This window comes from Ranitomeya imitator, chromosome 1 (assembly GCF_032444005.1).
Source record: "Ranitomeya imitator isolate aRanImi1 chromosome 1, aRanImi1.pri, whole genome shotgun sequence".
Classification (NCBI taxonomy): Eukaryota; Metazoa; Chordata; class Amphibia; order Anura; family Dendrobatidae; genus Ranitomeya; species Ranitomeya imitator.
The window spans coordinates 881,543,159-881,568,766 of record NC_091282.1 but is presented as its reverse complement, the minus strand read 5'-3'; the positions used below and the strand labels follow the sequence as shown (position 1 = coordinate 881,568,766).

Sequence of the window (25,608 nt, the reverse complement as noted above, 5' to 3'; positions counted from 1 at the left end):
AATACCCCATACAAGTAACAAAGACCGACACACCATGACCAGACCCAGGGTTGGACTGGGGTGTCTGGGTCCCACCAGGGGAATGAACTCTAGGGGCCCACTCCTATAGCTATATGCAAGTATCTGTCAGTAGTTGTGCTGATTATACTGGAGCGTCGACTGTAAAACCCAGGCAGCTCTTGCACATGTACCGTGTGCCCCTATAACTGGGATGTATAATTACGGTAGTTTACATTAATGGGGTTCTTTGGTTAAAACAAGTTATCACCGATCCATGGGCTCCTGTTATGACCTGGTGGTCAGGACAATAATGGACCTGGTGGTTAAGAGCACACGGAATGACCTGATAGTTACTGATAATATAGGACGAGCTCTGGGACGTGGGAACTCTGCTGACCGCAATCCCTAATCCTATCACAACACACTAGAAATAGCCGTGGATTGCTCCTAACGCTCCCTATGCAACTCGGCACAGCCTAAGGAAGTAGCTAGCCCTGAAGATAGAAAAATAAAGCCTACCTTGCCTCAGAGAAATTCCCCAAAGGAAAAGGCAGCCCCCCACATATAATGACTGTGAGTAAAGATGAAAATACAAACACAGAGATGAAATAGATTTAGCAAAGTGAGGCCCGACTTACTGAACAGACCGAGGATAGGAAAGGTAGCTTTGCGGTCAGCACAAAAACCTACAAAAAGACCACGCAGAGGGCGCAAAAAGACCCTCCGCACCAACTCACGGTGCAGAGGTGCTCCGTCTGCGTCCCAGAGCTTCCAGCAAGCAAGACAACAAACAAAATAGCAAGCTGGACAGAAAAATAGCAAACCAGAGAAAAACAAGCAGGCACTTAGCTTCTGCTGGGAAGACAGGTCACAAGAACGATCCAGGAGTGAACAAGACCAATACTGGAACATTGACAGGTGGCATGGAGCAAAGATCTAAGTGGAGTTAAATAGAGCAGCAAGCTAACGAATTAACCTCGTCACCTGTGGAAGGAAACTCAGAAACACCCACAGCCACCAGAGGAATTCCATGGATAGAACCAGCCGAAGTACCATTCATGACCACAGGAGGGAGCCCGACAACAGAATTCACAACAGTACCCCCCCCCCCTTGAGGAGGGCTCACCGAACCCTCACCAGAGCCCCCAGGCCGACCAGGATGAGCCAAATGAAAGGCACGAACTAGATCGGCAGCATGAACATCAGAGGCAAAAACCCAGGAATTATCTTCCTGACCATAACCCTTCCACTTGACCAGGTACTGGAGTTTCCGTCTCGAAATACGAGAATCCAAAATCTTCTCCACCACATACTCCAACTCCCCCTCAACCAACACCGGGGCAGGAGGATCAACGGATAGAACCACAGGCGCCACGTATCTCCGCAATAACGACCTATGGCACACACATTATGGATGGCAAAAGAAGCAGGAAGGGCCAAACGAAATGACACAGGATTGATAACCTCAGAAATCTTATACGGACCAATGAAACGAGGCTTAAACTTAGGAGAGGAAACCTTCATAGGAACATAACGAGACGACAACCAAACCAAATCCCCAACACGAAGTCAGGGACCCACACAGTGCCGGCGATTAGCGAAACGTTGAGCCTTCTCCTGGGACAATGTCAAATTGTCCACCACATGAGTCCAAATCTGCTGCAACCTATCCACCACAGTATCTACACCAGGACAGTCCGAAGACTCAACCTGCCCTGAAGAGAAACGAGGATGGAAACCAGAATTGCAGAAAAACTGCGAAACCAAAGTAGCGAGCTGGCCCGATTATTAAGGGCGAATTCAGCCAACGGCAAAAAGGACACCCAATCATCCTGATCAGCAGAAACAAAGCATCTCAGATATGTTTCCAAAGTCTGATTAGTTCGTTCGGTTTGGCCATTTGTATGAGGATGGAAAGCCGAGGAAAAAGACAAATCAATGCCCATCACAAAAAGATCGCCAAAACCTCGAAACAAACTGGGAACCTCTGTCAGAAACGATGTTCTCCGGGATACCATGTAAACGAACCACATGCTGGAAAAATAATGGCACCAAATCAGAGGAGGAAGGCAATTTAGACAAAGGTACCAAATGGACCATCTTAGAAAAGCGATCACAAACCACCCAAATGACCGACATCTTTTGAGAGACGGGGAGATCCGAAATAAAATCCATAGAAATATGCGTCCAGGGCCTCTTTGGGACCGGCAAGGGCAAAAGCAACCCACTGGCACGAGAACAGCAGGGCTTAGCCCGAGCACAAGTCCCACAGGACTGCACAAAAGAACGCACATCCCGTGACAAAGACGGCCACCAAAAGGATCTAGCCACCAAATCTCTGGTACCAAAGATTCCAGGATGCCCAGCCAACACTGAACAATGAATCTCAGAGATAACTCTACTAGTCCATCTATCAGGGACAAACAGTTTCTCCGCTGGGCAACGGTCAGGTCTATCAGCCTGAAATTTTTGCAGCACCCGCCGCAAATCAGGGGAGATGGCAGACAAAATTACCCCCTCTTTGAGAATACCCGCCGGCTCAGGAACACCCGGAGAGTCAGGCACAAAACTCCTTGACAGGACATCAGCCTTCACATTCTTAGAGCCCGGAAGGTACGAAACCACAAAATCAAACCGGGAGAAAAATAACGACCATCGAGCCTGTCTCGGATTCAACCGTTTGGCAGACTCAAGATAAGTCAAATTCTTGTGATCTGTCAAGACCACCACGCGATGCTTGACTCCTTCAAGCCAATGACGCCACTCCTCGAATGCCCACTTCATGGCCAACAACTCTCGATTACCAACATCATAATTGCGCTCAGCAGGCGAAAACTTTCTAGAAAAGAAAGCACATGGCTTCTTCACCGAGCCATCAGAACTTCTCTGCGACAAAACAGCCCCAGCTCCAATCTCAGAAGCATCAACCTCAACCTGAAACGGGAGCGAAACATCTGGCTGGCACAACACAGGGGCAGAAGAAAAACGACGCTTCAACTCCTGAAAAGCCTCTACAGCTGCAGAAGACCAATTGACCACATCAGCACCCTTCTTGGTCAAATCAGTCAACGGTTTAGCAACACTAGAAAAATTAGCAATGAAGCGCCGATAAAAATTAGCAAAGCCCAGGAACTTTTGCAGGCTCTTCACAGATGTCGGCTGAGTCCAATCGTAAATGGCCTGGACTTTAACAGGGTCCATCTCGATAGTAGAAGGGGAAAAAATGAACCCCAAAAATGAAACCTTCTGAACTCCAAAGAGACACTTTGACCCCTTCACAAACAAGGAATTCGCACGAAGGACCTGGAACACCATTCTGACCTGCTTCACATGAGACTCCCAATCATCCGAAAAGACCAAAATATCATCCAAATATCATCCAAATACACAATCAGGAATTTATCCAGGTACTCTCGGAAGATGTCATGCATAAAGGACTGAAATACTGATGGAGCATTGGAAAGCCCGAATGGCATAACCAGGTACTCAAAATGGCCCTCGGGCGTATTAAATGCTGTTTTCCATTCATCGCCTTGTTTAATACGCACAAGATTATACGCCCCTCGAAGATCTATCTTGGTGAACCAACTAGCCCCTTTAATACGAGCAAACAAATCAGACAGCAACGGCAAACGATACTGAAATTTGACTAATGTTATTGAGAAGGCGGTAATCAATACAAGGTCTCAAAGAACCATCCTTCTTGGCCACAAAAAAGAACCCTGCTCCTAACGGTGATGACGACGGGCGAATATGGCCTTTCTCCAAGGATTCCTTTATATAACTCCGCATAGCGGCATGTTCTGGCACAGATAAATTGAACAATCGGCCCTTAGGAAACTTACTACCAGGAATCAAATTAATTGCACAATCGCAATCCCTATGAGGAGGTAGGGCACTGGCTTTGGGCTCATCAAATACATCCCGATAATCCGACAAAAACTCTGGAACTTCAGAAGGAGTGGAAGACGAAAAAGACAAAAATGGAACATCACCATGTACCCCCTGGCAACCCCAGCTGGACACAGACATAGATTTCCAGTCCAATACTGGATTATGGACCTGTAGCCATGGCAACCCCAAAATGACCACATAATGCAGATTATGCAACACCAGAAAGCGGATATCCTCCTGATGTGCAGGAGCCATGCACATGGTCAATTGGGTCCAATACTGAGGCTTATTCTTGGCCAAAGGCGTAGCATCAATTCCTCTCAATGGAATAGGATACTGCAAGGGCTCCAAGAAAAAACCACAGCGCCTAGCATACTCCAAGTCCATCAAATTCAGGGCAGCGCCTGAATCCACAAATGCCATAACAGAATAGGATGACAAAGAGCAAATCAGAGTAACGGACAATAGAAATTTAGACTGTACCGTACCAATGGTGGCAGACCTAGCGAACCGCTTAGTGCGCTTAGGACAATCGGAGATAGCATGAGTGGAATCACCACAGTAAAAACATAGCCCATTCCGACGTCTGTGTTCTTGCCATTCAGCTCTGGTCAAAGTCCTATCACATTGCATAGGCTCAGGCCCATGCTCAGATAGTACCGCCAAATGGTGCACAGCTTTACGCTCACGCAAGCGTCGATCGATCTGAATGGCCAAAGACATAGACTCATTCAGACCAGCAGGCATGGGAAATCCCACCATGACATCCTTAAGGGCTTCAGAGAGACCCTTTCTGAAGATTGCTGCCAGGGCACATTCATTCCACTGAGTGAGCACAGACCACTTTTTAAACTTCTGACAATATATCTCCGCTTCATCCTGACCCTGACACAGAGCCAGCAAGATTTTCTCTGCCTGATCCACTGAATTAGGTTCGTCATAAAGCAATCCAAGCGCCAGGAAAAACGCATCAACATCATGCAATGCCGGATCCCCTGGCGCAAGGGAAAATGCCCAGTCTTGAGGGTCACCAAGTAACAAAGAAATAATAATCTTTACTTGTTGAACAGGGTCACCTGAGGAGCGAGGTTTCAAGGCAAGAAACAATTTACAATTATTTTTGAAATTCAAGAACTTAGATCTATCACCAAAAAACAAATCAGGAATTGGAATCCTAGGCTCTGACATCGGATTCTGAACCACAAAATCTTGAATGTTTTGTACACTTATAGTGAGATTATCCATCAAAGAGGACAGACCTTGAATGTCCATGTCTATACCTGTGTTCTGAACCACCCAGATGTAAAGGGGAAAAGAGAGACAAAACACACTGCAAAGAAAAATAAATGGTCTCAGAACTTCTCTTATCCCTCTATTGAGATGCATTAGTACTTTGGGCCACCTGTACTGTTATGACCTGGTGGTCAGGACAATAATGGACCTGGTGGTTAAGAGCACACGGAATGACCTGATAGTTACTGATAATATAGGACGAGCTCTGGGACGTGGGAACTCTGCTGACCACAATCCCTAATCCTATCACAACACACTAGAAATAGCCGTGGATTGCTCCTAACGCTCCCTATGCAACTCAGCACAGCCTAAGGAACTAGCTAGCCCTGAAGATAGAAAAATAAAGCCTACCTTGCCTCAGAGAAATTCCCCAAAGGAAAAGGCAGCCCCCCACATATAATGACTGTGAGTAAAGATGAAAATACAAACACAGAGATTAAATAGATTTAGCAAAGTGAGGCCCGACTTACTGAACAGACCGAGGATAGGAAAGGTTACTTTGCGGTCAGCACAAAAACCTACAAAAAGACCACGCAGAGGGCGCAAAAAGACCCTCCGCACCGACTCACGGTGCAGAGGTGCTCCCTCTGCGCCCCAGAGCTTCCAGCAAGCAAGACAACAAACAAAATAGCAAGCTGGACAGAAAAATAGCAAACCAGATAAAAACAAGCAGGCACTTAGCTTCTGCTGGGAAGACAGGTCACAAGAATGATCCAGGAGTGAACAAGACCAATACTGGAACATTGACAGGTGGCATGGAGCAAAGATCTAAGTGGAGTTAAATAGAGCAGCAAGCTAACGAATTAACCTCGTCACCTGTGGAAGGAAACTCAGAAACACCCACAGCCACCAGAGGAATTCCATGGATAGAACCAGCCGAAGTACCATTCATGACCACAGGAGGGAGCCTGACAACAGAATTCACAACAGGCTCCACAGGATAGGTAATCACTTAGGTACGACCATTAGAAACTGCACCGACCGTAGCTCCATTCATTCTCTTTGGGTCTTCCACAAAAAAACAAGTGCAGCCTATGAGGGAATGAATGAATCAGTTGTCAAGTTGGACATGCCACTCCAGTCTAAAGGGGATAAAAAGTTCCACATTCTCCCGATTGGGTCCAAGTAGTCAGACCCCACCAGTCAGTACTTTATCACTTATCCTGTGGAGAGGTGATTACTTTTTTTACAGGAGAACCCCTGTAAGTGCATCTCCGCTGCGGTGTACAAAGTATTTAATCTCTAATGGAAATAAATAATCTTCTCCTAATTAATAACAGAGAGATCAAATGACCACCGTACACAACACACTCCACTATACCAAGACCAATACTACCACATACAGGGGAAAAATATCACCACGCCATGACCAGACCACATAGTGACCAAATAATGCCACATATAAGGGACAAAGACAGCGACACCATGACCGGGCCACATAGTGACCAAATAACATCACACACAAGGAACAAATATGCCACACCATGATCAGACCATATAGTGACCGAATAATATGACATATTACCAGCATATAGGGACAAAATAATACCACATACAAGGAGAAATACTGCCATGCCATGACCAGACCACAAATTACCACCACATAGTGACCAAATACTACAATACTGATAATGAATACAAACCACAATACTAACACTGTTATTACCCCCAGTGACGTTATATACAGGAGCTCAGTATGTAGTGTCAGTTTACAGGTAATCCAGGGATTACCACTGACATACACAGGAGATCTGTATATAGTGTCAGTGTACAGGTAATACAGTGATCACCAGTGACATTATACACAGGAGCTTTGTATATAGTGGATGTTAATCCATTCTAAAACAGGTAGTACACTGAAAAATATATACCAAATAACTTCTGCAAAATAACCTGGAACTGATAAAACACTAGCACGGACTGCTGTACACAAATCTAATACACTCCCAGTATATATGTATATATATATATACAGTGGGGCAAAAAAGTATTTAGTCAGTCAGCAATAGTGCAAGTTCCACCACTTAAAAAGATGAGAGGTGTCTGTAATTTACAGCATAGGTAGACCTCAACTATGGGAGACAAACTGAGGAAAAAAAACCCAGAAAATCACATTGTCTGTTTTTTTTATCATTTTTTTTGCATTTTATGGTGGAAAATAAGTATTTGGTCAGAAACAAACAATCAAGATTTCTGGCTCTCACAGACCTGTAACTTCTTCTTTAAGAGTCTCCTCTTTCCTCCACTCATTACCTGTAGTAATGGCACCTGTTTAAACTTGTTATCAGTATAAAAAGACACCTGTGCACACCCTCAAACAGTCTGACTCCAAACTCCACTATGGTGAAGACCAAAGAGCTGTCAAAGGACATCAGAAACAAAATTGTAGCCCTGCACCAGGCTGGGAAGACTGAATCTGCAATAGCCAACCAGCTTGGAGTGAAGAAATCAACAGTGGGAGCAATAATTAGAAAATGGAAGACATACAAGACCACTGATAATCTCCCTCGATCTGGGGCTCCACGCAAAATCCCACCCCGTGGGGTCAGAATGATCACAAGAACGGTGAGCAAAAATCCCAGAACCACGCGGGGGGACCTAGTGAATGAACTGCAGAGAGCTGGGACCAATGTAGCAAGGCCTACCATAAGTAACACACTACGCCACCATGGACTCAGATCCTGCAGTGCCAGACATGTCCCACTGCTTAAGCCAGTACATGTCCGGGCCCGTCTGAAGTTTGCTAGAGAGCATTTGGATGATCCAGAGGAGTTTTGGGAGAATGTCCTATGGTCTGATGAAACCAAACTGGAACTGTTTGGTAGAAACACAACTTGTCGTGTTTGGAGGAAAAAGAATACTGAGTTGTATCCATCAAACACCATACCTAGTGTAAAGCATGGTGGTGGAAACATCATGCTTTTGGGCTGTTTCTCTGCAAAGGGGCCAGGACGACTGATCCGGGTACATGAAAGAATGAATGGGGCCATGTATCGTGAGATTTTGAGTGCAAACCTCCTTCCATCAGCAAGGGCATTGAAGATGAAACGTGGCTGGGTCTTTCAACATGACAATGATCCAAAGCACACCGCCAGGGCAACGAAGGAGTGGCTTCGTAAGAAGCATTTCAAGGTCCTGGAGTGGCCTAGCCAGTCTCCAGATCTCAACCCTATAGAAAACCATTGGAGGGAGTTGAAAGTCCGTGTTGCCAAGCGAAAAGCCAAAAACATCACTGCTCTAGAGGAGATCTGCATGGAGGAATGGGCCAACATACCAACAACAGTGTGTGGCAACCTTGTGAAGACTTACAGAAAACGTTTGACCTCTGTCATTGCCAACAAAGGATATATTACAAAGTATTGAGATGAAATTTTGTTTCTGACCAAATACTTATTTTCCACCATAATATGCAAATAAAATGTTAAAAAAACAGACAATGTGATTTTCTGGATTTTTTTTTCTCAGTTTGTTTCCCATAGTTGAGGTCTACCTATGATGTAAATTACAGACGCCTCTCATCTTTTTAAGTGGTGGAACTTGCACTATTGCTGACTGACTAAATACTTTTTTGCCCCACTGTATATATATATATATATATTTATATATATATATATACATATATATATATATATATATATATATATAATATTTATTTATACAGCACCATTAATTCCATGGTGCTGTACATGAGCAAGGGGTTAGATACAGGGTTATAGATATCATTTACAGTACACAAATTTACGATGACAGACTAGTACAGAGGGGAGCGGACCCTGTCCTTGCGGACTTACATTCTTAATATGTAAGAAATCCTCCCCAGTGATACATTGGAGCTGTATATTTAATATCTTGGATATGTACAGCCATCGAACTCTGCACTGGTTTATGCCATACCTTTTGGATAAACTGGTGGAAGACGAGAAGCGTTCCTGTGTCTACCTCTGAGCAGCTGAGTGAGTCAATCTACCACAATAGTTTTTATCCAAAAAGAGTGGATTCTCCCTACTAATATTTATCCCCCTATAGCAAGAAAATTGCCCGAGATCATTTTCCATTCCCAACATTGTGTACACATAAACCGCCGCCTGATGTCACTTGTGTTTGACTTCTCTGCACCTGAGACCATATGAAAAGAATGTATGCTAGACAAGGAAGTAGTAAAAGGGATTTGCCCAGATTAACCAGTGCATCACAGAGAATAATTAACTGAGTAAAAAAGAAAAGCAGAAAGGCAGATTAATGTGATAGTAGGCTCATTAGTTGACACAGGGCATTTACCAGCCTTTCTTTGTTTCAGTAAGTCCCACTATTGCAGCTCTATTACATGCTAGTTAGAGCTGGTAAAATTCAGGCATTGGAGTTTTGTTGGAGGTGTTTCCACTAAATAATGTTGTATTTAAGGGTTTTTCCAGTTGTCACTTAATCTCTTCCGATACAGCAAAAGACAAATTCTTAAAAAGACTAGCACAGCATTAAAAAAAAATTGTTGACTCTCATTCAAAAAAAATATGACATCTGCCCAAAGTTTGTGTGGGGCAATGCTGGTCAGCCCTACTTACTACAGTTGTGCTAGGCTGCAATACTTGTTGCACCCTGTGGGCTCATGGTGGCACTATTTTTGGAAGAGAGCAAACTTGCAGTGTGGTGATGGCATGGGAGAGGGACTTTAAGCCAAAGTGTAAATGGTCAATTTGTTTATTCGGATAATCACTGTCCACCGCTAAGCTCATTGTTTTGGTGGTGAGGGTGACCAGGATGAAGAAAGTACATAGACAACACACAGAGTAGATATGAGTGACACTATGCTAAGTGTCAGTTTCAGTACCTGTGACCTTGCTTACCTGTTTAATCCTGTTTCTGATCTTGGATTTTGCTTCTTCCCTTGACCTTGTTATTGTAAGCTTCATTTTCCTCTTCAGTTGACTTTTTAGCCTCTGTTACATCTATATCTTGGTTCTGACCCGAGGTTCTGCCCAACTACTTTCTGATTCTCTGAAGGTGGAACTAACAAAGTAATCATGGTTGCACATATATTTTTCCTTGGACACTGCCCCATCACTTATCAGGTTTTGTATCTGGTATTGCCATGCAACACTCCATCAGAACCTACCGTAGAATCTGAGCTTTGTGTCATAGGAATTGATGGCAGGCACAGTATTCTGACAGCCACCGATAAGAAATTGATGGCATACCCCAGTGAGGTTTCCTTTTTTTGAAGATCTGCAGCCCGTTATGTTTCCTATTATCAATAAAAAGAATCACAAGAGGAAACATTGATTTGCTAATATTTGTCACCGCATCATGTGTGTAACTTTTTAGCAAAGCACTCAACAAATAAGTAACCTAGCTTGTCATATGATTAGCTAAAATGCATGATTTGGTAAATAGTGACACTCCCTTTTACCAAAATGTTGGGATATGCTGCCTTCACTAAAATATTCCCTTACAATAGCAACTGATATCATTCTTACTCTTGAATTCCCATCAACAACACGTGCCCAGCAATTGCAATGAGGATATTTCTATGCACAGGTGGACATACCATTGATGCAATCTGTGCAGCCGCATACGGCGCCAAGAGGTAAGGGGGCCCACTTCCACCCTCAAAGCAGGTGTAATTGTGCATAATGATTAGAAATTGGACTGCAAAGGGCCCATATACTGAGTTTACACAGGGGCCCTCTTTTGTTGGTGTCTACACCTACTCCTATGGGCCAATCAAATTTGCTGATGCTAGTAATGGGGTGCACTGTCACTATTGTGATGGTTTTCTAATGATTTCTCATGCTACTGATTATTTATATAAAATAATATTCCAAGCCGAAGGTATCTATTTTCCGAACTTAAAAAGAGCCATACATGCCAAAAATTCCTGTCGAAGCACATAAAAACATAGAACGTGGTACGGATTCAATAGAAAGCATAGGATATGCTATATATATATATATATATATATATATATATATATATATATATATATATATATATATATATATATATATATATATATGTATATATATATATGATACATGCACATACATAATATTGTGATAGCTTACCTCTCGGTATCATTTTCTATGGTGGCCAATTTATAATAGCAATGCTCCAATTCTGGAGGTATTGTGCTACATTTGTCAGAAATGATGTAATCCATCCATAGGAATGGCCTTTAATCTTACCTGCTTTCTCCTCCCAGCAAAAATGGGCTGGGTGAGCCTACAGCACAAACAACCTGCACATTTTTTCGCCTGGACTTCCTTATACACGCTGATTATTGTATTTTCTTTCACTTGGCATACTGCTAGCTGAGAGGAAGGTCAACGGCTAGAGATACTTGGAATAAGGAAAGTGTGACCATGGCAGCTGCAGAACCTGCACCAAGAAGAATCTACCTGCAAAGGTCTAAGCTAACTTCACTGCCTTTATACTATGAGGGCTTTCTGTGTATCAAACGAAGTAGAAGTAAGGTAGGAAGATTCAGTTTGTCTATTCTCTGTTGATTTGTACATATTAAAAAAACATATTCATGGCTAATCATTCCTATAGAAACATTTTTCATTTTGTATATTTATATAGTCAGGTAGTCATAGTGTATATGATATTAAATTACCAAGGTTAAAAGATTATTTTCCAAGTTTTGGCATTTCGCTAATATGCGTAAAAAAGTGAAGGTGATGCAGAATGAAGGCCCCTTCATACTCAGGATTATGTGGCTCCCGGCACTCGGCACCACACAAATCAGAATGGTTTAGCATATCTTAACAATGTGCCATCAATTTTTGAGATGAGAAAACCATAAAACATTTTACAAATCTAGACGTTGTGATAGACCATTTTGCATGTCAATTAAATCAGTCTTTATGATTCTGTAAATTGGTCACATAATGACCGTTGTATTACAGCCGGTGGACTTTAGCTTGGAAATAGGACTTTTCAAGAAAGAAGTTGGTATAAGCATGACATTCCCCTCTGAAGACAACACACATTAACTTTTAACACTAAAATATTAAAGAGCTAAAAAAAATTCAGTGAGGAACTATTGAAGATTTTATTTTCTAGATAAGCGTTAAACAAAGTCAGCATTGTACTTTACCCACAGACGCCAATGGGTAATCACCATAAGATATAAATGAACAGTTACTGTATGTGAGCCAGCAGAGCCATAAAACTATGGAAGCGGTCTCGGTGCAGTAAGACGAGGTTGATCTGATACCATCTGCAGGGAATGTTGGTCTATCCATTGCATATAAACCAGTATTGAAGAGTATTTTAATTCAGTCGTGGTGAAGAAAGGCTGGCCATTGATAGAGGTTGACAAGGCACCATTCCGCTCATTAGGCCTTATACGTGCGACTGCTTTGAAGAATAGGGTAATATTTGTAGTTAATGGCAACGTAGAATTTGTAAATCATCTTTTGCCACTGGTACATCGTACCATGATATAAGTGAATGTGATAGGGCTGCAACCATCAAGTCATGTCCATCTCAACATGTGAGTTACAAAAGGTAGAAATCATATGCAATATTTTTGGGGACTTGCCTGTCACTGTCCCTTGCTGGTAACAACGTGATCATATTTACTTACAGTATTATTGTGCTATATGGTAGTCTTTGGCTGTTCGTGTGTGATGCTGCAAAAGTTGCACAGTAGTCCCAGCCTTAATGATATCTTTACGGTGAGCTGTGTAGTTAGGAACATACATAGAGATTATGGGGTCATAGAACAAGAAATCACATTGGGCTTCCATTCCCCCACCAAAACAAATGTGTATATTGTGCGTTGTTGGCAGGGTCAGGGCACATACACATAGTCACAGAAGAGTATACCTCCAAACTTTTAAACACAGGGAGATGGCCATATATTGCGGCATGTAATGTTTTCACCTAGTAACATACCCCATACAGTATGATTTCCCTCAAAATGTCTACTGATACACAGTATAGTACCCCACAGTTAGTTCCCACTCACAATCACAGTACCCCTCATAAGAACAGAATGATAACACCAAAGTAAGCCCCCATAGTATGATGCCACCATACTGGCCTCCCACAGCATGATGCCACCACACTGACCCCCCACAGTATAATGCCACCACTCTGACCCCCCCCCCACAGCATGATGGTCACCACAACCCCTCCACACAGTATAACAGTTCTCACAGCCCCACACACAGTATGATAGTCCCACAGCTCGTTAAATAGTATGATTGCCCACCACAATGTTTGATGATCTCACGGCTCTCAAAAAGTATGATGGTCCCACAAACCTCCTACACTCACAGTATGATGGCCCCCATAGTCCCCCACACACAATATAGTGGTGCCATAGCCCTCACACAGTATGATGGTACTCATAGGTCCAAACATAGTCAGAGGACCCAGCAGTACCCTCTACAGTGACTTGCACATAAAAATACTCCCCTCCCCCACTCGCTATTCCGTGCGCTGCTCTGCTCTGTGCAGCATGTGGATGCAGATACAGTGGAAATCAAGATTCCCAGAGTAAAGTGGTACTACCACTGGGCTCTGGACACCCCCACAGCTATGGACTGTTGGACTGTACTCCATTGTGTATATCACCAGCCTTAAATGCACCTTGCGGGCTTTTAGAGGTTTGAAATTCAGATTCATACGCTTCATAATGTTTTGAATTACTAATAGTCCTTAATTATAAATTATTTGTTGTGCCTCAGCAGTATGGACATGGATATGTGACATGTATAGTCCCATTATGGTGCTCGTTGTCTTGGCATATTCAAATGGTCACATCATTGTGAATCGCCCCTCTTAGTTATTGAATTCAGGTTTATTATCTAGTCCAACAGATACAGAGGTATGATATCCAGCACCTAAACCTGCATACTGTCTTTACAAACATTTGTGAAAGAACGGGTCACTCTGAAGCGCTCGCTGAATACAAGCCTGGTACTGTAAGGATGCCACCATTGTAACAAGTCAGCTTGGGAAATTGCTTAATTACAAAATGTTTTAGGACCAAATGTGAGTAGTATTATCGAAAAGTAGAAGTATTTAGGAATCAACTCAATCATTATGTGGCAGACAGTGTTCCTGACCTGAACCCCATGAATATCTTACAACATGCCATGTTAGGGCATGTTAGGTTAGGCTATGGGTTGAACTAGATGGACTTATATTCTTCCTTCAACCTTAATAACTATGTAACTATGTAACTATGTAACTCAGAATTATTGTGACACAGCACACAATAACCTTGCCACATTGAAAGCACTGATATATAAATACGAAATTAAGTTAAAGTCAATCTGTCACTAGATTTCACAAAACAAGCTGTATTATTAGATTGATGTCAAGACCTGATGAGACAGATGTGCAAACTATGGAAATCCATGTTAGAATGGCTTTAAAATCCTGATATTAGAGTCCTGCAGCAGAATGTAATATTCATGTGTCCAAATGTATTCAATCTTCAGCCACTCCGCCTGACTGACTGCTGAGCATTGTGAGATCTCAGCAGGAGTAGGAACCCTGAGGAACGATCAATGAAGCCAAGTGGGAGGATATGGAGTTCAACTGTTATGAAAGATTGTAAAGGCATTCTGCATAAATTGTCAAATTAACCCCTTAGTGACAAAGCCAATTTGGTACTTAATGACCAGGCCAATTTTTGCAATTCTGACCACTGTCACTTTATGAGGTTATAACTCTGGAACGCTTCAACGGATCCCGCTGATTCTGAGATTGTTTTTTCGTGACATATTGTACTTCATGTTAGTGGTAACATTTCTTCGATATTACTTGCGATTATTTATGAAAAAAACGGAAATATGGCGAAAATTTTTAAAATTTTGCAATTTTCAAACTTTGTATTTTTATGCCCTTAAATCAGAGAGATATGTCACAAAAAATAGTTAATAAATAACATTTCCCACATGTCTACTTTACATCAGCACAATTTTGGAAACAAAATTTTTTTTTGTTAGGGAGTTATAAGGGTTAAAAGTTGACCAGCAATTTCTAATTTTTACAACACCATTTTTTTTTAGGGACCACATCTCATTTGAAGTCATTTTGAGGGGTCTATATGATAGAAAATAATGAAGTGTGACACCATTCTAAAAACTACACCCCTCAAGGTTCTCAAAACCACATTCAAGAAGTTTATTAACCCTTTACGTGCTTCACAGGAACTGAAACAATGTGGAAGGAAAAAATGAACATTTAACTTTTTTTTGCAAACCTCTTAATTCAGAACCATTTTTTTTATTTTCACAAGTGTAAAAACAGAAATGTAACCATAAATTTTGTTATGCAATTTCTCCTGAATACGCCAATACCCCATATGTGGGGGTAAACCACTTTTTGGGCGCACCGCAGAACTTAGAAGTGAAGGAGCGCCATTTGACTTTTTCAATGCAGAATTGGCTGGAATTGAGATCGGACGCCATGTCACGTTTAGAGAGCCCCTGATGTGCCTAAACAGTGGAAACTCCCCACAAGTGACACCATTTTGGAAACTAGACCCCTTAAGGAACTTATCTAGATGTGTGGTGAGCACTTTGAACCGACAAGTGCTTCACAGAAGTTTATAACGTAGAGCCGTGAAAATAAAAAATCGCTTTTGTTTACACAAAAATGATCTTTTCGCCCACAAATTCTTATTTTCACAAGGGTAACAGGAGAAATTAGACCACAAAAGTTGTTGTGCGATTTCTCCTGAATACGTCGATACCCCATATGTGAGGGTAAACCACTGTTTGGGCGCACCGCAGAGCTTGGAAGTGAAGGAGCGCCGTTTTACTTTTTCAATGTAGAATTGGCTGGAATTGAGATTGGACGCCATGTCGTGTTTGGAGAGCCTCTGATGTGCCTAAACAGTGGAAACCCCCCACAAGTGACCCCATTTTGGAAACTAAACCCCTTAAGGAACATATCTAGATGTGTGGTGAGCACTTTGAACCCCCATGTGCTTCACAGAAGTTTATAACGTAGAGCCGTGAAAAAAAAAAAATGCATTTTTTCTACAAAAATGATTTTTTGCCCACAAATTTTTATTTTCACAAGGGTAACAGGAGAAATTAGACCACTAAAGTTGTTGTGCAATTTCTCCTGAGTACGTCGATACCCAATATGTGGGGGTAAACCACTGTTTGGGCGCACCGCAGAGCTTGGAAGAGAAAGAGTGCCGTTTAACTTTTTCAATGTAGAATTGGCTGGAATTGAGATCGGACGCCATGTCGCGTTTGGAGAGCCCCTGATGTGCCTAAACAGTAGAAATCCCCCACAAGTGACCCCATTTTGGAAACTAGACCTCCCATGGAACTTATCTAGATGTGTGGTGAGAACCTTGAATGCCCAAGTGCTTCACAGAAGTTTATAATGCAGAGCCGTGAAAATAAAAAATATTTTTTTTTTCCACAAAAAAGATATTGTAGCCCCCAAGTTTTTATTTTCACAAGGGTAACAAGAGAAATTGGACCCCAAAAGTTGTTGTCCAATTTGTCCTGAGTATGCTGGTACCCCATATGTGGGGGTAAACCACTGTTTGGGCGCACGGCAGAGCTCGGAAGGAAGGAGCGCCGTTTTGGAATGCAGACTTTGATAGAATGGTCTGCGGGTATTATGTTGCGTTTGCAGAGCCCCTGATGTACGTAACCAGTAGAAACCCTCCACAAGTGACCCCATTTTGGAAACTAGACCCCCAAGGAACTTATCTAGACGTGTGGTGAGAACTTTGAATGCCCAAGTGCTTCACAGAAGTTTAGAATGCAGAGTCGTGAAAATAAAAAATATTTTTTTTTTCCACAAAAAAGATATTGTAGCCCCCAAGTTTTTATTTTCACAAGGGTAACAGGAGAAATTGGACTGCAATAGTTGTTATCCAATTTATCCCGAGTATGCTGATGCGCCATATGTGGGGGTAAACCACTGTTTGGGCGCACGGCAGAGCTCGGAAGGGAAGGAGCGCCTTTTTGGAATGCAGACTTTGATAGAATGGTCTGTGGGCATTATGTTGCGATTGCAGAGCCCCTGATATACCTAAACTGTAGTAACCCCCCACAAGTGACCCCATTTTGGAAACTAGACCCCCCAAGGAACTTATCTAGATGTGTGGTGAGAACTTTGAATGCCCAAATGCTTCACAGAAGTTTAGAATGCAGAGTCGTGAAAATAAAAAATATTTTTTTTTCACAAAAAAGATATTGTAGCCCCCAAGTTTTTATTTTCACAAGGGTAACAAGAGAAATTGGACCCCAGAAGTTGTTGTCCAATTTATCCCAAGTACGCTGATGCCAAATATGTGGGGGTAACCTACTGTTTGGGCGCACGGCAGAGCTCAGAAGGGAGGGAGCACCATTTGACTTTTTGAGCGCAAAATTGGCTGTCGTGTTTGGAGACCCCCTGATGTACCTAAACAGTGGAAACCCCCCAATTCTAGCTCCAACCCTAACCCCAACACACCCCTAACCCTAATCCCAACCTGATCCATAATCCTAATCACTAACCCTAATCATAACCCTAATCAAAACCCTAAATCCAACACACCCCTAATCCTAATCTCAACCCTAACCTCAAACCTAACCCTAATCCCAATACACCCCTAATCACAACCCTAACCTTAACCCTAATCCCAAACCTAACCCTAATCCCAAGCGTAACCCTAATGCCAACCCTAACCCTAATACCAACCCTAATCCAAACCCTAACCCTAATCCCAGCTCTAACCCTAACTTTAGCCCCAACCCTAGCCCTAACTTTAGCCCCAACCCTAACCCTAGCCCTAAGGCTACTTTCACACTTGCGTCGTTTGGCAATCCGTCGCAATCCATCGTTTTGGACAAGAAATGGATCCTGCAAATGTGCCCGCAGGATGCGTTTTTTGCCCATAGACTTGTATTGCCGACGGATCGTGACGGATGGCCACACGTCGCGTCCGTCGTGCACTGGATCAGTTGTGTTTTGGCGGAGCGTCGGCACAAAAAAAGTTCAATGAAACGTTTTTTTTGTACGTCGCATCCGCCATTTCTGACCGCGCATGCGTGGCCGTAACTCCGCCCCCTCCTCCCCAGGACATAGATTGGGCAGCGGATGCGTAGAAAAACTACAGCTGCTGCCCACGTTGTGCGCAATTTTCACAACGTGCGTCGGTATGTTGGGCCGACGCATTGCGACGGCCCCAAACCGACGTAAGTGTGAAAGAAGCCTAACCCTAAATTTAGCCCCAACCCTAACCCTAAATTTAGCCCCAACCCAAACCCTATATTTAGCCCCAACCCTAGCCCTAACCCTACCCCTAACCTAACCCTACCCCTAACCTAACCCTACCCCTAACCTAACCCTACCCCTACCCCTAACCCAAACCTAACCCTACCCCTAATTTTAGCCCCAACTGCTGTTCTCCTGCCGGCCGGCAGATGGAGACAGATGGCGGGCGCACTGGGCATGCGTCCGCCATGTTCTTCTGCCGGCGGCCAGGAGGAGCAGCAAGAGGATCCAGGGACACAGGTGAGTATTGTAGGGTCCCCGAATCCCCCTATTTCTCTGTCCTCTGATGTGCGATCACATCAGAGGACAGAGAATTACACTTTACTTTTTTTTTTTTTTTTGCGGTCGCCGGTAAACAGTTAATTACCGGCGATCGCAAAACAGGGGTCGGTAAAACCGACCCCGATCATGCTCTTTGGGGTCTCGGCTACCCCCGGCAGCCGAGACCCCAAAGATTCTGCCGGTGCCGGCCGGTGGGTGCACTGCGCATGCGCCCGCCATTTTGAAGATGGCGGCGCCCACCGGGAGACACGAGGAGCATCGGGGGAGCTAGGTGAGTATTGGGGGGCCACCTGGGACCCCTTTTCTCTGTCCTCCGATGTGCGATCACATCGGAGGACAGAGAAATTAAAAAGAGATCGCTTTTTTTTTTTTTTTTGCGATCGCCGGCAAACGGTTAATTACCGGCGATCGCCGGCAAACGGTTAATTACCGGCGATCGCAAATGCGGGGTGGGTTAAAAACCCCCCGAATCATGTTTTCTGGGGTCTCGGCTACCCCCGGCAGCCGAGACCCTGGAGAAAATCGGCCTCTGGGGGGCGCTATGTACTTTTTCCACAGCGCCGTTAATTAACGGCGCTTTGGTTTAAGTACCCTTAGCGGCCGCCGTTAAAAGGCGTATCGGCGGTCGCTAAGGGGTTAAATGCAGTATCTTCCTCAGGTCTAAGATGCATGTACAGTAGTAATGTGTACAGTTTCTATTGTGAAATCTGGTAACCACTTTAGCGATTAAAGGGGTTTTCCAGGTTTGCATCATACTTAGGGTCACATAGCCGCTTGGTCTCACACTGGAGGATCACAGAAAGAAAGGGAAATATCTTTGGGGATATATTTTTGACAAAATCACAGTAAAACCCCAGTGTTTTTTGAATATAAAAAATACCTTTTAATAATTCATTTTAAAATTCCTAATCAGTGCACTACTCAAACCATCACCATAACAAAATCATACAATAGGATAGGCCAGGGCGGTGCCTGTTGTGAATTCTGTGGTCAAGCTCCCTCCTGTGGTCATGAGTGGTACTTCGGCTGGTTCTGTCCATGAGCTTCATCTGGTGGATGTGAGTGGGGCTGCGGCTTCTGAGTTTCCTTCCTCAGGTAAGGGGTTAGGTCGTTAGGTGCTGCTCTATTTAACTCCACCTAGTTCTTTGTTCCTTGCCTCCAGTCAATGTTCCAGTATTGGTCTTGCTCTCTCCTGAATCATCTTGTGGCCTGTCTGCCCTGCATAAGCTAAGTTCTGCTTGTGTTACTTTTGTTTGCTATTTTTTCTGTCCAGCTTGCTATATTGGTTTTTCTTGCTTGCTGGAAGCTCTGGGACGCAGAGGAGGCACCTCCGTGCCGTTAGTTGGTACGGAGGGTCTTTTTGCGCCCTCTGCGTGGTTGTTTGTAGGTTTTTGTGCTGACCGCAAAGCTATCTTTACTATCCTCGGTCTATTCAGTAAGTCGGGCCTCACTTTGCTAAAACCTATTTCATCTCTGTGTTTGTATTTTCATCTTTACTCACAGTCATTATATGTGGGGGGCTGCCTTTTCCTTTGGGGAATTTCTCTGAGGCAAGGTAGGCTTATTTTTCTATCTTCAGGGCTAGCTAGTTTCTCAGGCTGTGCCCGAGGCGCCTAGGTCTGGTCAGGAGCGCTCCACGGCTACCTCTAGTGTGGTGTGATAGGATTAGGGATTGCGGTCAGCAGAGTTCCCACGTCTCAGAGCTCGTCCTATGTTATTAGCAACTATCAGGTCACTTTGTGTGCTCTTAACCACCAGGTCCATTGTGTTTCTGAATCACCAGTTCAGAACAGGTGCCTAGCCCTGCACTCCACTATATGCACCCTACCTACCAGCGGAGATTGGCACCCTATAACCTGCGCAAGTGGCGCCCCCGCTCACCGTCGGCTATCCCTTCTATCCCTATTTGACCCTTAAGGGATGGCATAGAACAGTGATTATCATACATACGGTGTACCAAATAATGTAGTTGGGGTCTTAACTTTTGCAAAGTGAGGATTCACAAGTCTGCAGTCACATAGAGTGACTACAGACTTTTGTGCCACACCTGGACGGCGCCTTTAAACTTCTGACTGCATACCAAAAATATTCACATTTTATCTAGACATAAAGGGGTTTTCCCATGAACATATATTTTAATTAATAGTGGAATGCCCTACTAGGGCAGCGGGGTACTCGGTACCAGATCCGGTCTTAAAGGGGATGTCACGTGGCTCCGACCCGGTCCGTGGCCCTGGCCGCCCAATTTAAGGGGAAAGGTCTTTAAGGGATATTGTGAATAAAGTCTATTGTTCGTGACGCCACCTGTGGTTCTCGGTCAGTAGGGACCGACGCCGATTAAAGGGGTCCTCTGAGGTGATGGTAGGGCGGCTAGATGGTAATGCTTCCCACAGCTGAAGCGGGGTCCCCAGGGCTTCCCAAGTGTATGGCACCGATGATGTGGTGGATGCTAAAGCAAAGAACGAGGACACAGGTTTGCAGTCTTTACCTGGTTTGCTGATGGTAGTAGTAGTCCTCAGTTCAGGGTACCAAGTGCAGGGTAGCTGTGGTCCGGCCGGCTTGGAGGCAATAGATCGCTCTCCCAGGTGAGATCCGTAAGCCTTTCCTACTTGCGCTAATATGGTGAGGTCCCTGTTGCTTGAAGCTTAGTTGCAAAGTCCCCTCTCTCTCCTGTCCTAAGACAGATGTCTGTACCATAGGCAGTGCGAGCCTGTTTATAGGATCTCTATCATGACCCGGGCTCTCAGTTTACTGCTTCACCTCAGACTTGATGCGGGCAATTGACATACAGTCCTATGCCCTCTGGTTCTGTCGCGCGTCCTGGAGAACAACATGACCTCAGGCTCTCGGTACCCGGTTTCTGCGCTCTTGCTCCTAGGCTGTCCTTCCGCTGTTCCCCTCCTGAGCCTCTTCCTCCTCTGTGCTTCTTCCCTCTAAGCTCCTCCACTATTCAACTCCTTCAAATTCTCACTCTTTCCAGGGGCCACAGCTCCTACACGGCTGTGCAGCCCCTCCATCTGTTCCAGACGTCCTACTACACTCCTCTTCTCTCTCAGACTGCCTGACTCCTCCGCCAGGCCAGGATACATAAAGTCTAAGGAAGCTCCCCTGAATCCGGGTCCTGAGCTCCCCGTCCTGGCCTAGACTCAGATGTGTTGAATGTGAGTGCCTTACCTGATAGAGAGAATCTCCCTTGCCTCCAAGCGTGACATCATCCTCCCCGAAAGGAAGGCAACATCACTGCAACAACCGGTTACCTGTGGTGTTGCAATAAAAATAGGTTTCACAATTGGATGTTAAACGAAAATGTTCCTGTGCTGAGATAATCTTATAAATGTGCCCCTGCTGTGTACTGTTTAATGGCTGTGTCTGACCATACAGGAACATGGTCTGATCATACCACAGCTCCTGGGCACTGGGGGAAGCAAGAGAGTATACAGACGTTACAGCATGGGATCACAGCTGATTATTTCTGTAAGGTAAAACATTTCCCTGCCTGTTTTTGAGCAATGTTTTACCTCAAAGAAAGAATCAGCTGTGATCCCATGCTGTAAATTAGAGAGACTACTTATTTGTTCTGATTTTATTAATTGGAATTAATGTAAAAAAACTAATCTGTTTCATGACTGATGCAAACAAAATTAGAAAACTCCATTGATTATTACGGTGTTCAACTGAGTTCCGTTTTGTGTCCTTTTTTAGAACGGAACACAAAACATATCATGCATCCACGTCAGTAGGTTGTATGTGACCGCTTGGGCCAGTAATTGCCCACTGTGGTCACATGTCCATATGGCCAGAGAACATATTTGATCTTTAAGTCATTTGACCAGAGAATCTTTTAAGGAACTGAGGAATTTATCCATTGACAGAACATAGAAAGGTGTGTCTATGTTGAAAAGTAATAGGAATATGAAGGGAAAGACTGGAGTTAAAATTTAGCCCCGACATTCGGTGGGTGACAGGAGGCAGAAGCCGGCTGCTGCAGCTAAAGCCTGTCCCCGCTGCTAAAGACAAATAAATATTCACCCTTCCCCACACCCCCATGGGCGTGGAGAGGGGTGAATATTCATTTCACTTTAATAGTGGGCAGTGTTAGCTGCAAGCTGTATTGAGCACTGCCCACTATCAGGGTTGGCAGACCAAGGTCCCCGCTCCCCCAGGGGCCCCCAGCCCACGTGGCCGCTATGGGGCCGTAAGTCAGAGGGACTTAGCGCCAGCGCCGCCCCCCAGTGCACACCGCATTCAACTGTATCAGCATCATAGATGCAGTTGAAAGCAACAATGGAGGAGCGAGCGTCAGTTGACGCTCCCTCTCCCATCAGTCCCCTCTTCCTCTGCCTCTGACACTGCATGTGCGCGATGATGTCACTTCATTGCATACCCGCTGTGTGCCAGGCAGATGGCAGTGCAGCTGCTGATACTGGAGCAGAGCTGGAATCAGCATGGGAGCGAGGAGGAGAGGTGAGTATTGTGTTTGTTTTTTTAGATATACACAGCTCTGGAAAAAATTAAGAGACCACTGCAAAATTTTCAGTTTCCCTGATTTTTCTCTTTATAGGTATATTTTTTGATTAAAATGTAAATTGTTCTTTTAGTCTATAAACTTCTGACAACATGTCTCCGAATTTCCAAGCAATAAATTTTGTATTTTATTTCTGAAAAGGAGAAATGGTCAAAATTTCTTAAAAAAGCAACAGTGCTTTCAGACCTCAAATAATGCAAAGAAAACAAGTTCATAATCTTTTAGAAACAACAATACTTATGTTTTAACTCAGGAAGAGTTCAGAAATCAATATTTTGTGGAATAACCATGATTTTTAATCACAGCTTTCATGCGTCTTGGCATACTTTCCACCAGTCTTTCACACTGCGTTTGGCGCAAAAATTTAAGCAGTTCTTCTTTGTTTGATGGCTTGTGTCTATCCATCATCCTCCTGATTACATTCCAGAGGTTTTCAGTGGGGTTCAGGTCTGGAGATTGGGCTGCCCATGACAGGGATTTGATGTGGTGGTCTCTTAATTTTTTCCAGAGCTGTATATCACCGAGTCCTAGTTGCATAATATTCTGTGGGGAGGACTGCATTATATTTTTTTTGGGGGGAAGCTGTATTATACCCTATAAGGGGAGGATGGATTATATTATGTGCGGGGGAAGCTGCATTATATTCTGTGGGGAGGGGAGGCTGCATTATATTCTGTGGGGGGGAAGCTGCATTATAGCCTATGCTGCATTATACACTATGAGGGGAGGCTGCATTAGATTCTGTGGGGGATGGGCTGCATTATACCTTATGAGGGAAGGCTGCATAATTCCCTATGAGGGGAGGCTGCATAATACCCTATGAGGGGAGGCTGCATTATACCGTATGAGGGGTGCTGCATTATACCCTATGAGGGGGCTGCATTATATTCTATGGGGAGCTGCATTATACCTTATGAGGGTGTTTCATTATACCCTGAGGGGGCTACATTATATTCTGTGGGGACAGCATTATTCTATATGAGGGGGTTACATTATACCCTATGGGGGCTACATTATATTGTATGGGGGCTGCATTATATTCTATGAGGGGGCTACATTATATTCTATGAGGGGACTACCCCAACCTCTGTTACATGATTAAGACGTGTACTACCTTATATTATAACCTGATATTAGCACGTTTTACTGCACAATTGGTGGTCTTGTATTTATTTCAGTGTAGCTACATAGTGGATCCCAAGAATGGTTTTCTCTAGTGAGTGCCAAGGTGCTTCAATCTGACGCTGATAGTGGACATGGGAAATGAACCACGGAATATTACTAAATTAGTGCAAAAATGCCAATCATGAAGTACCAGTGCTTTAGCATTTCAAATCATCCCAGCACAAGACATGGTACTGTATTAATGGTGAGAGAATAATTAGTCAAAGTAAATCTAGTAGTTAAATAAGGAGGTAATAGGGAGAAAAGTCCCAACCAGCATACCTATGCATGTATTGTGAATAAAGTCTATCACTTAGTCCACATTCTTACCCATACTGTTCTACTAGGATGGGTCAGTCTGCAGCCCAACGTGCATTTCGCGTGGGCTTTCTCAGGGGGTATAGCATTTGCCAGATGATGAGTCTGGCACTGTATAAGTCATACAATGTGCATACAAAATGTGTTTTCTCTTAGCACTACAATTTGTCACGATACCCGGGTATAAATGCTGCAGGGGAAACTGCACCCAGCAGCAACATAGCTGGACCAGACACCGGGTAACTAACCTGATCACCAACGGGACCTTTCACATGAGACAGAGTGACCACGTAAAGCAAAAAGACCTACGATCATGTGACAGAGTGGGAGGTGGTCAGGGGGCGGAGCCAAACGCCGGGGAAACAAAGAAGGAACAAGCATAAAAGAATAGTGAAACAAGCCGAGTGTTATGACCTGGTGGTCAGGACAATAATGGACCTGGTGGTTAAGAGCACACGGAATGACCTGATAGTTACTGATAATAAGGACGAGCTCTGGGACGTGGGAACTCTGCTGACCGCAATCCCTAAACCTATCAAACACACTAGAAATAGCCGTGGATTGCGCCTAACGCTCCCTATGCAACTCGGCACAGCCTAAGAAACTAGCTAGCCCTGAAGATAGAAAAATAAAGCCTACCTTGCCTCAGAGAAATTCCCCAAAGGAAAAGGCAGCCCCCACATATAATGACTGAGTAAAGATGAAAATACAAACACAGAGATGAAATAGATTTAGCAAAGTGAGGCCCGACTTACTGAACAGACCGAGGATAGGAAAGGTTACTTTGCGGTCAGCACAAAAACCTACAAAAAGACCACGCAGAGGGCGCAAAAAGACCCTCCGCACCGACTCACGGTGCGGAGGCGCTCCCTCTGCGTCCCAGAGCT

General features: G+C 44.0%; 2 protein-coding genes across 4 annotated transcripts in view; one reads left to right on the top strand and one right to left on the bottom strand.

The window, feature by feature from the left end:
* The window catches only part of CENPC (centromere protein C), a 365,318-nt gene extending 354,019 nt beyond the window's left edge, over positions 1 to 11,299 (bottom strand). The window contains exons 1-3 of the mRNA XM_069743120.1: positions 11,247 to 11,299; positions 10,298 to 10,426; positions 10,029 to 10,191 (exon numbers count right to left, since the gene is read on the bottom strand). Coding sequence (XP_069599221.1) covers positions 10,029 to 10,094 — 66 coding nt within the window. The 5' untranslated portion in view covers positions 10,095 to 10,191; positions 10,298 to 10,426; positions 11,247 to 11,299. The remainder of the gene's footprint in view (positions 1 to 10,028; positions 10,192 to 10,297; positions 10,427 to 11,246) is intronic.
* Positions 11,300 to 11,461: 162 nt separating this feature from the next.
* The window catches only part of STAP1 (signal transducing adaptor family member 1), a 175,324-nt gene continuing 161,177 nt past the window's right edge, over positions 11,462 to 25,608 (top strand). Inside the window, exon 1 of one of the 3 annotated variants that reach the window (XM_069743119.1) lies at positions 11,462 to 11,654. In XM_069743119.1, the coding sequence (XP_069599220.1) occupies positions 11,544 to 11,654 (111 nt within the window). In that variant the 5' untranslated portion in view covers positions 11,462 to 11,543. The remainder of the gene's footprint in view (positions 11,655 to 25,608) is intronic. The other 2 variants (XM_069743118.1, XM_069743117.1) reach the window with 2 other exon arrangements.